The 14439-nt window shown below is 32.8% G+C and overlaps 1 protein-coding gene across 1 annotated transcript in view; it reads left to right on the forward strand.

Moving 5' to 3' along the window:
• LOC148950102 (maltase 2-like) overlaps positions 1–10069 on the forward strand; it is a 55655-nt gene extending 45586 nt beyond the window's left edge. The window contains exons 9-11 of the mRNA XM_089092139.1: positions 2239–2431; positions 7328–7471; positions 9906–10069. Of these exons, the coding sequence (XP_088948265.1) occupies positions 2239–2431; positions 7328–7471; positions 9906–9969 (401 nt within the window). The 3' untranslated portion in view covers positions 9970–10069. The remainder of the gene's footprint in view (positions 1–2238; positions 2432–7327; positions 7472–9905) is intronic.
• Positions 10070–14439: the final 4370 nt, after the last annotated feature.

Genomic DNA, 14439 nt, shown 5'->3' on the forward strand with positions numbered 1-14439 from the left:
TTGAGTTGAATCTTGAATAGGGACTGGAAAATAGGGCTGTGTTAAAACACTTCGTGGGCTACTTTTAACTGATCCTGAAGCAGCAGAAAGCATCAAATCCACGGTTTTAGCGATAGCCGCAATCTATTAAAGAGTGAACCCTGGGCCATAACTACCGAAAATTTAAATAAAAATCAAAGGCTCTGATTAATGTGAGAAAAATTCCATTTTCGATTCAAGTAATGGCAATTCCAAGTATACATTTGAATCGCCACGGCCAAAAAAACTGTAGCCCAATCGCCCACCCCAAATCTTGAAAACAAAGCAAAATGCATTTAGTATTGATTGGAGTGTTCTCTTCTTTTTCTTTTTTTACCTGATTTGTTGTTCAGTTTCATTTGGGAAGAAAATTTTAAACGAACTTACATGAGATAAACCTATTTCCCATTCAAAAGACCGTTCCTGTGACATAGCTTGTATGAACTTTGAAACGCTGATATAGCAATTTTACAAGAGAGCCTTGAGATTGTTTTGGAAAAGACCTTAAAATTTTTTGATTGCATTTCTGGCTAAAAACTATGTGTTTTATATTAGTTTTAAGTTTTATGATTGTCTCTTTGGATATTTTTCTCTTTATTTAATTATTGGCTTTAATTTTAACAAATTTTTTGTTGAAAGGGAGCGGGAAGAGGGCTAAAGGCGGGAAAATGCAGCCATAGTTTAGTTAATATTGTTTCATCAAAAGAAAAATAAATAAATTTACGATTGTGAAAAAACACAAAGGCATTGGATGTTTCTTATTTTTCTTACTTAGAGTATAGAATAGCTGTTCAATTCGTTGTTCAGTTTTATTTGTGAAGAAAGTGTTAAGCGACCTTACATGAGATACACCTATTTCCCATTCGAAAGAATGTTTCCGTGACATGGTTTGACGTTTTCGAAGTTTTTTTTTTGTATTTTGTGACATCTTATTTGTTAATCATAGAAGACAATTCGTTTTTCTTCTAAGGAATATATTAACTAACCCCTCAACTTTCTTAAAATGGACAGATCTGAAAAAGTCTAACTTGGGATATGTATTTGACTCCAATCACTGCGGTGTAAATAATTTATTTTTAATCCTTGCATGTGATAAACATGTTATTCAGTTTGAATTTCAAATGGCATTGGTGCCTTTTATACAACTGGTCGTATTGATATATAGATGTATCCATCTGTACTAAAATTTTATTGTATCTACATAAGCTACAAGAATGCAAATGTAAGAGCAGTAATAAAATGGCACCAACACTTCCAGCTTTAGATTGATTTAATACTAATTATGTTAATTATAATAATATTTATATATAATAAATCATTAATTTATTAACATTAATAGTTATATTATAGTACCTTATGTTAAGATAAGGTTTAATCTTTCCTCTAAGGAAAGATTTAAGGGAAATGGGAACTTTTAGGGAAGGTTTAAAGAGGGAACTCCATTGGAATGGAGCTAGCTTTGATGGCTTCGAGTGGCTCAGTGCTACAGTGAGTTGTTAGTTTTAGTAGTGTGTTTTAATAGTTATAATATTAAAATTGTTCATAAAAATAATAATATTAATTCACCTATAAATTAAATTATGAAAGCTTCACGTCTGTAATTAATTTCAGTTCAAGTTGTCTTTGAAATTCATTTAGCAAATTACTTAGCCCTCTTTAGTTGGCTTTGTTAGCTATATTACTCAAGCTAAAAAAAAAAGACAATAATTTTGAGAGGGGAAAATGACTTTAATGTTTTATGAAACTCTGCTGTCATATTATCGCCATTCTCGATCAAGCTGCCTAATTTGAGGTAAATATCCTATTTCAATATTTAATCCACAATTGATTCTTGGTCGAAGGGCTTTTCTTCTTAGCTCCTAAAAGTGTTTGGTTTACACATCTTTCATCCTTTTTATTTTGAATCCAAAGGTAACGAGCTGCTGGTTTTTTTTTTTTTTTTTTTTTTTTTTTTTTTTTTTTTTTATAGCACAAGTAAAGATAAGGAAAGTGAAGGAGGGATTAGAAATTACTCATTTGTTTCTATGAATTTCATGAAATTTCCCGATGCAGCTGGAGAGTTGTCATGACGCACAAAGTTACAAATCAAGACGTTTTAGATGGGGCACAAAACGTCAGCTTCGTTGTGGGAAAACATAGCTGCATGGTCTTCTGACCAGTTGATGTTGTTCTAAAGAAAAGATGAAATGGACATATTTCTTACCATCTATTTTTTTTAAGGTTTCAGCGAAGTTGAACCTTGGTTAGCTGTGAATAGAAATTATCCAAACGTCAATGTGGCAGCTCAAGACGCAGCTCCAGAATCTCATCTTAAAGTATATAAAGAGCTTGTAAAAATTCGGGAGATGGCCTCAGCGCAGTATGGTGGTATCAGCTTTCCCTACGTAGACGAAGAGATTTTCTCTTTTTCGAGGTAAGTGAATGAATGGATGAAATTTATTTACCCAATACAATACAACATAACGTAACAAAATAAAACGGAGAGCTAGGCTCGTGATCGTTGGTTTTAATGAACATACCGTAAAAAAAGGCGAACTGAACGTTAAGGGTAATTTTGATCAAAGTCAGTAAGGAGCAATCAGCACTCTCCTTGTGACAACAGTTGAACTGCTCGATGGGAATTTTTGGTAGAATATTGGTAGATGACATCTGAATTAGCTGGTAATTTTTGCCATGGTTGCCACACCTAGTAAAATTTTAACTAGTTATTTGCAAGAGAATTTGAGTGTCCAAAACTGTGAAAAAGTGCTAAGAGTAAGTTAGTCAGTAAGTCGTACTTAGTCAGATGAAACCATTTTTTAATTCCATTGATTTAAGATTGCAGCAGTGCTTCAAATAGCTCTTTAATGATGCAAAATTTCATAGATGGAGATAATTTTTAAGTGGGGATTAGAGGCTTTCTTTAAGAAAAACTTGGAGATTTGATTTCTTTATTTTCTAGATGGACTTCGATTATTGGCGTAAAGTAAAAAGCAAAATTCTTTGATAAGTTTTGTTTCCTGCAAGTACTTTGTTTTTGTGGGGTAGTTGTATTCAAAGTTACCATTGACTTTTGACAGTCAGGAATTCAGTGTTATGAACTAATCAATGTTTTAAGTTTGCGTCGAATTGATGTTCGCTGTTCGGATTTTTAGGACCTTTAGATCAGATCATTAGGACCTAAAGATCTATCCTTAAAAGGCTTATGCCAGCTGTGCCTCACACTCAGACTTTATGTCTTGGCAACTTGAAGATCTTGATATCTTTAGGATGTTCAGATCTTTAGGACCATTGAGAATCTGATGATCTCAGGGAGGTTCAAATCAAGCTTATCTGATCTGCTAAGTTTGTCTACTTTGTACATTTTAGCCATTTCCTCATTATTTCACTCATACTCTTGTTTCCTCTTTGAATAGAAGTCAGTTGACAACCAGTGGGATAGAAAAAGTAATTGTAATGTTTGATATGAGGGAAAAATGGAAAATCAAAATAAAATAGGATTTGTTTTATTGTAAGGAATTGTGCTGGTCTGTATGGAGCAGAAGTAAAAGAAAAGAAAAATGAAGATTGATATTGCAAAAGTTTTTAGACGAGGGGAATAATTTGAGGAATAGTAATGGATTTGAGAAATATTTTGAAATGCACGTTTTGAATTTAGTCTTCAGTGATTTTCTAAAAAAAACAATTTTTAATATTCATGCTGCAGGTGCTTATTGTAATCCCGAGTCCATCAGTACCACTCACTTCAAGGCCAGCAAACTCCGAATGAGTATACTGACAACGTCAGCAAAGATTTATTGGATGTTACGTAAGCCCGCAGATTTGAAAATTCTGTCGGGAATATCAGGCACAAACGTATCAGGGAAAAGCATTCAAAATGCAGAGGATTCCAGCCCGACATGGCTGAAATATAAGAATGCGAGAGCAAGTCAGAAATGAAAGTAGATAAGTCGGGTGAGCAGTGTCCCTTCTACGGTGTCAAGTAGGGTAGCAGTCAAAACGGGTTAAAATTACCTACCAACATGTGTGGATAGACGTTATTTCATTCTAAAGTTCTTCATAAGTCGTGTTTACAGGTACTTTTCGGTGTTGGAGGTAGATACTGCCTCGTCTGACCGCTTTCTGAATTGGATATGCCTGCAAAAACAAGGTTGAGTGCTTCCATTTTATTGGGTGAAAGTCTCAATATCCATCTGTCTGGACCAGGTAGCGGTAGATCATCCAGTCCCAGAGACTAGCTCAGTCACGAAATGATCTTGGTCTTCTGATACTGCACTAATTCGAAATAATACTGTATTTCTCCTAATAAACTAGTTTTTTTTAGTTGGATGTTTTACGTCGTTAGAGCTGAAATTCCACCACTACTGTTCAAAGTTTTTAGTTTTCGAAGTTAAGCATTCCCAGATGTAACTTTGAACACCATTTTAAGATTAGTATAGCTCTTACTACACGAAGATCATCAGATTAGTACAATTGCCAGTTGAGGGAAGATGGCGTATTCCCCGAACGCCAAAAGGGTTCCGAGTAAATATTAGTTTAAAGAAAAACTACAAGAAAATGAGTATCTTTTTCTTGATTTTTAGTCCTAAGTTACATGTCTCTATGGTATGAATTTAACTCCAATATGAATAGAAATGTAAATATATAAATTTTAAAAAATTATAAAGCAAAAGGAAAGACGGGACAAGAAAAGTAATATTGTGCAAGTATTTAGAATTAAATAATTTTTGCTTTTATTCTATTATTACCTTTTGATTTTTTGATTTGTTAAGCAAAGGGCATTAGAATTAGTGTCAGTTGCAAGCTTTAAAAAGTGCCTCAAGTGTATGAAAGACTTAATTCGTAATATAGGAATGCTACTATAACATATGTCTTAACTGAAAGGTATTTTTTATAACTTTGCTGAATATGTTTCTGAATAGAATGCTCAGAAAAAGAACATATCTTTTTTTTCGTTTCACCATTCATTGAAATAACTTGCCACTTTTAATTTTTCAATCGTTCAAGAAAAAAGTATGATCGATTAGCTTCTTGTCAAATATCTGTACAGGCAACATATAGCATTTTTATAGAATAAAAATTTCGATTGATGTGTTGGATTATTGCACGCAAAAATGTTTAAATTCCATCTTATATTCTCCGCAGTTTCAAAATTGCCGGTCTCTGAAAAACTGTCTTCCTTTTAACAGAGCGAAACTCGTTCTTTTAGTATTACTCAATAATACCAGATTAATGGTTCGTTTACACATTGCGGAAATTCATGCGGATTTAGCAATCCGTGCGGAAATTCCGTCCGTTTTTGTGCTAGAAAAAATCTCTAGCTTTCCACAACGTTTTGTCAAATCAGGACGGAATCTTGGCAAGATTTTTAAATGAATAAAAACATGAGTATGGATTATCAAAAATTACACGATCTTATAACTTTGGTTCAAGGCTACACCCAGCTTTATGATCCTGCGCACCCAGGCTACAAGAAAACTAAGAAAAATGGGGTCATTTGGCTCTCTGTTGTTCAACAGCTTTTAGAATAGACTAAGAACATAGGTCATGCTGTTGCAATAATTTGAAATCTTTGCCTTCAAACGCAGTGTTATTTTAGCCATAGTTTGAACAGATACGGACGGATTTCCGCATGGATTTCCGCAATGTGTAAACGAACCATAAACTTTTAAAATATGTATGCTGAATGCTTTTTGTATTATTTTTCCTCTGCAGCGTTTTTACCAAAATAAGTGTTCGAACGTTGTGCGCCAGATGGTTATGTTTCTAGTGGAAATAAATTCGGCTAAAGGTGCCAAAGATTTTCTATTTCCTATAAATATCTTAGTGATTAATAAAGCTATTTCCTCAGTTTGGCTAACTATTAATATGTAATTTTGTTTTTTTGCTTTTCATTGAAGGAAGACGTAAGTTTTGTTGTAATTTTCTCGCCTTTTCTTCCCAGTAAAAATTCATGTTTCCATTAATTATTTTCTGTATAATAAAATTGTTTACGTTTGCAAAATTTCTAGGTTGCTTGACATGCGGTCAATTGATGGGCTCTTATTTAATTTATACCCAGTGTTGCCCCTAACGACTGAAATTCCAAAATCGAATAAAAATCCTTCAATCGAAAACAATAACTATTGCTGTGTGGGGGATAGTTTCGTAATCAGAGTCTCTAATGCTTGGGAATTTCTGATCCGAATTTAATAAATTAAACTGATACAGTGCAAACGATGTATAGCTACGTTTAAAAAGAGTATGTTTTCCCACCGGATGATTGGTGTAATATAATCAAAATGAGAAATATTTCTGTTTTTTTTCTGTTCTTAGATGACAAAAAAAAGTGAACAGTTTTTGTAATATCTGTTGTCAAATAAAAAGAAGTTTTAGAAACAAGGTTCGTATTTGAGGCAAAATTTCTTGAGAATGCACATAATCAATGACAGTATTTTCTGCTGTATTTATGTAAAATGATCAGGTATTTTGTTTGTTTTTGTTTTGTTTTTGTATTATCAGACAGAGCATATTGATTGAGTTCAACCACTCCTTTTTCTTAATGACATTGCCAAAAAAAAACATGTTTCAGTAACAAAAATATTTTTCAAAACTTTAGGGAGAGGGAATCTAAATAGTCATATACCCATAATTTATTTGTTATAAAATTTATTTATTATTTGATAATGGTGTTCTATTTGTATCTGGTTAGTGTGCAGCATTTTCATCAAACATTGGCCAATATTGTCCCCGATATTGATAAGCCTTGTGTTAAAGAAGTTGACAGGGCTTAATTCAACAAAATTCTTTCGAAAAGTTTGCTATCTTTTACTCAAATTGATTATACAACCTGACAGCATTGGTTACTCTTTGAGGTTCTTCAATTTTCCCCGTAGATATTTTTGCCCCCTCCTAAATTTTAGAAATATAGACCTTTTTCGTATTTACATTGAAAGATACCCTTTTCGGTATTTTCATTGAAATGATGTCCAATTAAAAAAAAAAAAAAAATTGAAAAAATTCGTAAACTGGAAAGTTTCATACCATTTAGTACCGGCAAAAGAAGTATAAGAAACAGTGATTATATAGTACCATATTTTCTTCGAAGTATTAAAAAAAGAGCGACGAGTCCTAGAAGTTCAAATTTAGCCATTTGAAGTACAAGGGGTTCATGACAATTTTTTAAACTTTGAGTTCCCCAAACTCCTTGCAAGTTAACGAAATCCACAAATTCGTCAATACCCACAAAATTATATCAGGTGCTGAAAATCTCTTAAACCGACAATGGAGTTGGGAAGTGTTATATTCTTATTTTAATACAGGCTTTGCTCTTAATTTTTTTGTTTTACAGGAACAAGAGTGGGAACCCTTGCCTATTAGTAGCAGTCAATTTAGGAGACGGTAACCGGTTTATCAACTTTTTAGAAAAGGGTTTACCTGAAACCCTCACGCTTAAGTTGAAGAACGTCGGGGGAGCTCCTGACGTTTCTGTTGGGTGAGTTTTGCTTCAATTATGCTTTTTTTTTCTCTTTTTCTTTCTTGAAGAAGAAATGAGTTGTTGACTATTATGTCAAATTTTGTTACTAATACAAAGATTAGATAACTCTTTTGAGCTATCGCCTTTTTAGCTTATAGTGCTTACGTCTAGCAGATTTACAAATGATGATTTATTGATCAGAGAAAGATAAATTGAATTTAAATATAAGTAAGGGTGGAATAAACGAAAGATATGTCTCGGTATCTTTTTTTGTTTAAATAACAAAGTTAGTTTTGACTTGGGAAAAGTATTGACGAAAATTAACCAGAGGGTGGAAGAAATACTGCCCAACTGGAGATCCATGAGTCAAAATATTTATTCAAAATAACAAAATAAGAAGTACACTGTGTTCTTTACTGCATGACGATTAGACATGCTTAGTCTTTAACTTAAGCAGAAAGAATTTACTTTTTTACAGTTACTCTGTAAAAAAGTACAAGGGGGAATTTACCGGTTTTCACAATTTTTACAATCAAAATGCCAAACAAGGAATTTTTCTATTTAGTTTGTGTCGAGGACACCTTATTGTCTGTAGAAGTGAACTATTTGTGATATTTTATCAGTAGGCTTAGGAGTAGGCATGTATATCCAAGGCTAGTATATTTATATTATATATATATATATATATATATATATATATATATATATATATATATATATATATATATATATATATATATATATATATATATATATATATATATATATATATATATATATATATATATATATATATATATATATATATATATATATATATTAGGTTAATTTTAAAAGTGGAAAGACTGGAAGGCCCCATTTAGTACCCATTGACTTCTTTAGTTGCAACAACTCCCCTTTTTGTTATTAATCATCTAGTGTTCATTTTGCTATACTATTTGAGGACAATAAATTTGGCTCTTCTAAACGGTTGATAAGCTGATGCTTTGAACCAGTTAGAAACATATTATAAAATAATTGAAACTGTTAAAAAGAAATTTTCAATATTGAAAATTTTAAAAGTGTAAATTAAGATAGATAAAAAATTTTAAGTTAAAAAAAATTTTACATTGAATTAAAAAAATAAGGTCTATTAAAAAACACTTAATTAAAAAAAATTAAATTGAATAAAAACAATTACTGAAAAATTTAAATTAATAAGATTTTTTTATTTTTAAAAAATTCCTATTCCATATATAACTTACATAAACCGCAAAAAAATATTTTTTTTTTAACTTAGCTAAGCTCTACTTTCATCAGAAAAACTATTTAATTTTTTTTAACAATAGCCGATAAAATTGTATCTAGCGATTTTGCTGACCTCATCAATCGCTAGAGGGGGTATTTCCATATTACTTAAAGACGATTGTTTACAGTAAGTGTGTATGATTTTGGACGGCGTAAATTTGTAAAATGTTTTTCTGTTCTTTTTAAAATGCTATTAGATACCAATATTTAAACAACTGAAAGAAGTTAAAACTGAAATGAGTTGTCAGACAACTACCATTTTGAGAATCAACTAACTGTAAGTTAACTGTCAAAAATATCAACGGTAGGTTTCATCACATGGACTCGAATTGTGTTCTTTGATTGAAAATATTCCAATATTTAGTGTAATTTCTTTCTTTGTATAACCCGCGGTGTCACTTTATGAAATTTTAGGGGGGGGGGGGAGGAGAATTTATATGTTCTATAATTTTTTACAATGAAAATGCCAAAAAGGAATTTTTCAGTAAAAATACATCCGAAAATTGTATTTTTCAAAATTTAGGGATAGAGGGTAATTTGTATGAATCACATTATTCTTTAAACGTATGTTGGAATTGGAAGGCAAATACCATTCTTTTATTATTATTATTGTATGTACCTGTTGTTGCTGTTTCAATTTTTGGGCAACTAAAAAGAACCCCAAAACTTTTTTATGTTGTTTTCTTTGTATGAATTTGAGCAAACGAATCGATTTTTTTTTTATGTGTTAAAAATCGAATAAACTAATAAAGGTAAAATGTCTTTCTCCGCTATAATGCTATAGACGCTCTATTCTAATCGATCGTAGTATGCCGTTTCGTTGTGGTTAGGAACTGGGGAAACACTCTTGCACATGACTGTTATACAAAGCAGTAGAGGGCTTGCTTCAAAATAAAAATAGTCTCTACTTGGTTGCGTTGATACTTAATTCAAATTATGTTTATGCCATCTACGAGAAATGTAATCCGTCCTTTGGTGAGACAAGGGATATATAACTTTGTTCTTTTTACTGATGTTTATTCAAATCTGTTGACTGTGTAGAAAATAACCCTCCTCTCAGCTTAAATGTAGTTTTACTAATTTTTTTATGCTTATACTGAAGGAGAAAAGGTGATTAAAATGTAAGCTAATTGTGCTTTTATTTTTTAATTTGTTTTTCTTTTAGGTCAACTGTAAGTTCAAGGAATGTAACAATACCAGCAAAGAACGGTTTTGTTTTCAGCTACTAATGTCAAGTCACTGGAACTTCAGTGCATATTCATTCATTTTATAAATCCCGGTTATCAGTGTTCAAATAAGTGTAGATGTATTGATTAAAGCATATTCAAGAAAAGATTGGGTGTTTGGTTTTCTTCATTTTGGAGAGTAGGTCTAATTTTCTACATTTAATTTAACTGGACTTATTTTCTTTTGCTGTTGTCACCAGAATTGTCGAGTGGTCGCTATGGGCTAGCCTTTAGTTGGCTAGGATAGACTAGTTTAATGGGTAGAAATTTGTTCAAAAGTTTACACTAAATCTAATCAATAAAAAGAAGAATCGCTCCACTTACTGACCTTCTAAACAATTGCCAGTTATGCAGCGGACACAACATTAAAATTAAGTATGGATTGTTATAATCTGTGTTGTTAAAAGATGTCACTCCATATTAGTATTAACGTAGCGTTTGGTAGCGCTTCTCAACTTTTTAGTTTTTAAAATCTTCAAATCCGGTAAGTTTCTCCTTTTTTTATTTTTTAAATATATTTGGAAATCCTTGGGCCGGGTTCCAAAAAGTGGTAAAACTGCATTGACTTTGGTTTCCAGATGTCCATAGACATGTCCATAAGACATGTCCATAACCAGGGCATAAGGGATGCCAATAACATCTGTTTCATATCTTCATTAAATAAAATCTTTTTCATTAAAACCTCTCTTAGTTTTTGAGTTCCCCCCCCCCCCTCATCCCCTTCGCAGCTCACCCATGAATATTCAACATGTAAATGTAATCATTGAACAAGTTGTCAGCTTGAGATAATTTGCGAGAGTATTGTGATAAACAGCAGCCATTTCGAGAAATAGGTCTATATTAACATAGCCTAGCCCTATTCAGTATTTCAACGGGTTTTGAACTGCGTAAAGATCAGTCTGTTATGCGGTTCAGCTAGCTAGGGACCGCTATTATTGTTCAGGGAGTTCTAACTTGTGCAATAGAATGTTTACAGCCTACATTACAACTCCTCGTGCTCGTTCTCATCATTCATTTGATATGCTTTCTTATTTTTGAGCATTGAAGATAAGGAAAAATACGAACCCTTGATGTTTTACTAGACTTAAGTTCGACAAATAAGGCTGTTTTTTCCTTTTCTTTTTTGATGGAAATAAAGAGTAATTTTGAAATAGAAAACGATCTGAAGTTATTCTATATATGAAGGGATTGCCACTATCTTAACCTACCTTCTCCCCTTCTTATCTAAAATTAAAGGTAACTGGTGTTTTCCTGAAGGACTTTTAATTCCAACAAATATAGCCAGTTGGTGCTTGTAATTGTTTATTTACTGCTTGCCTTTCAAATAGCACAAACATAAAATTGTACTGAAGAAAAATCTGCTTTGTGCATTATGGGTGACTATTGCTACCTTGTGACAGTGCACTGGATAAGTCCATGTTTCACGTTTAAGGGTCGCCCGGTTCAATCCCTCATCTTGCAAGAAATCATGCTTCATTATTTCAAGAGCCGTCCTAGCCGAGTGATTAGCGCGCTAGACTTTTGGACCTTTGTCCTTGAGGATAGGAGTTGATCATCTCACGCACGTATCGTTTTTTTTTAAAGTTATTCTTGCTTTTCTTTTTATTTTCTGTCTATTACATAGAGTAAATTTGCTTAATTTCACTTTAGTAATATATGTTGTTTGCCATGGCACGGCTTTTTTAGCAGATAAATTATCACATCATGTGAGTAGATTAGTAACTTATGATTCATTTTGTGAGAATCAATGTTTTAATTATAGCTTGATTATTGTGCGTACATAATTAGAGGAGTTTAGCTGTCAATTGTTGCTACTTCCATTTTCTGCTCAAAATAGAGCTAAACTAAGGCATCATCTTTCCTTATTATTGCTAATTTGGGCATAATATTTCTAATAAGCTCCCCTCTCATATTTTTCTTGGGTGTTGTCTGTTTGTCTCTGCATTTAGTGAAAAATATAAAAGACTTTTCGAAAAAAAGTGGCGAATTGAAACTTGAAATGAAAAGACAAACAAAAAATTCTACTAGGATAAATAAAACCTCAAAGGCGAATTTTAAACCTTTAGAAATTGATCAGAATTAACAAATAAAGCTTTAAAAAAAAAAAAAATTATAATTAAATTTATGTTACTTCAATAAAAAATGAAGCGCAACAAGATTTGTGGTTAGAAGACATGCGACAGCAGGTATCGCAACGAATCCCAAATGAAAATAATCGATAAACGAATCAACTGTTGGAAGATGAGGTACGGGGATGATCATATCGAATCGTATATGAAATCTGCGGCTAGAAAAGAAGCAACAATAAGAATCACAACGAGTCCCAGGAGAAAAGAAATCCTAAGAAATGGATGATTCTTTGATACATTAACAGGAAGGAGGAATTAAATTCACGCCAGGAGTTAGTAATTCAATTGAAATTGTTGACCTGACACCTTATGACTACAAAATAAAGAATAACGTGATGATTATGCTAATGTGTAATTAGAGAACGAAATATATATAAAACCTGCCGAGTTCCGGGACCCGACTCCCGTTATTCTACTTTCTTTAACGGAGCAACTGGGTGTGTATCCATAAATTTTCTGTTGAAAACGGGTCCATTTTTTTTTTTGAAAATCGATAACCTGGTATTTTCTGGCAAAAAAAAAACCCATCTTGATAGGTCACGAGGTTTAGAAAATTCGTTCAGAACTTTAGTTTCGGAAGCACTTCTTGTAAACGGCATCACATTTATATGCATTTCAAGAGCGAAATTACGCCATTATCCCTCAAGGGGTGGTCGTATCGTTTTTACTGTTTGTGAAAAATAAAAAATTACACAAGATGAAAAATCATTCTGAATAGCTAAGGGAAAAGACATGGAACAAGAAGCAGCAACAATCACTTTGAATTGCAAAAGAAAATGTTACACAAACAAAATCTGCGGTTAGAAGACAAAGCAAAATTATAATGGAATAAAGGAACGTAATAGTTTAGCGTGTGTGAATCTGTGAAGGATAAAAAGCAAAGAGGAATTGAATTTACATCAAAACTGCTTAATTCTATTGAAATATCTGATTTTTCATACTAGAATGAACAAGCGTTGTTTTAGCGTCTGCCAAGGTACGCAGGCGAGAGACAAAGAATTCATGCCTGAAACTCTAAGCCACCCTGGAATAGAATAAAGTTTTTTGGCATGTGTGAAGAATAAACAGGAAAGAGGAATTGAATTCATGCCATAAAAAAATTCATGTGAGTGACGCCACATTTATATAAACTTAAAGAGAAAAATTACATCGTTTTTTCCCAGGGGTGGCTGTTTCATTTTTAGTGTTAATGACGTGCTATTGATCGGGCAGTACAACAGATATCGCACATATCAAGGTCGCACGACCCTACTATTTCCTTTTTCCAAGTGTTTTTTTTTGTTCTTGAAATATGTAAATTAATTACTTATTTGGTCATGCTTTAAAATGTATCTCCAAACCAGCTTGTCTCTTACCCATTGTTAAGTATAATTTGCATTAAAAGAAGTTGCTTGAAAACGAGAGCATAGAAAAGGAAGAAGGTTAATTAAAACCATGGATGTGAGACAGATATAAAGTCAAATACTAATTCTTTTGATGGAAGTTTTATTTTCATGGACGATCTCTAAAGGAAGGATGGTAGCGGCCAATTGTAAAAGTCCAGGTATTGTTGTTTTAACTAGAAGCATGGAGCGAGCCTTCTATCGAGTATGGTTAAGTCTTTGATTAAATTATTAAGAACAAATACTACTAACGACTCACCACAGCAACAAGCCGCCCGAGGCCAACACAGCTACGTAAGCTCCTCCTCCATCCCAATCTTTCAAAGCTTCTCTCTTTGCACCCTCCCAGGAAGTTGTCATTTCTCTTAAATCTTTCTTCATAAAATTCTCCCACCCCAACCGTGGGACGACCTGTTTTCCGTTTAGCCCTAGACGGTTGACTGAAACGGACAATCTGGTAATCTGTCATCCACAGAGATGCCCTAGCTATCTGAATCTTTCTCTTATAATAGCCCTCAAAAGCAGGAATGAGCCAAAATATTCGTACAGCCTAATGTTTGATATACGTTTAGTCAGTCGGGTACTCAAAATAATCCATAGGCGATTTCTCTGGAATTAAATAAAAAAAGTTTTTTTTTAACTGAAAGTAAGAAGCGACATTAAAACTTAAAACGAACAGAAATTATTCCGTATATTAAAGCGACGGTCCCCTCCTCAACGCCTCGCTCTTTATGCTAAAGTTCTTTATTGTTTTAAAAAACAAATTTGTGAGACAGAGTCAAACTTTAGCGTAAGAGCGAGGCGTTGAGGAAGAGCCAGCCCCTTTCAAATACGGAATAAATCTATTCATTTCAAGTTTTACTGTCGCTCCTTACTTTCAGTTAAAAAAACTTGTTTTTTTTTATTTAATTTCTAAACTTTTTTGAATTAATGCAGCTTTGATTTTGGCTCACCGTACATAG

Source organism: Artemia sp. Qi Xiang Cuo, chromosome 7, assembly GCF_049724085.1.
Source record: "Artemia sp. Qi Xiang Cuo chromosome 7, ASM4972408v1, whole genome shotgun sequence".
NCBI classification, from domain to species: Eukaryota; Metazoa; Arthropoda; class Branchiopoda; order Anostraca; family Artemiidae; genus Artemia; species Artemia sp. Qi Xiang Cuo.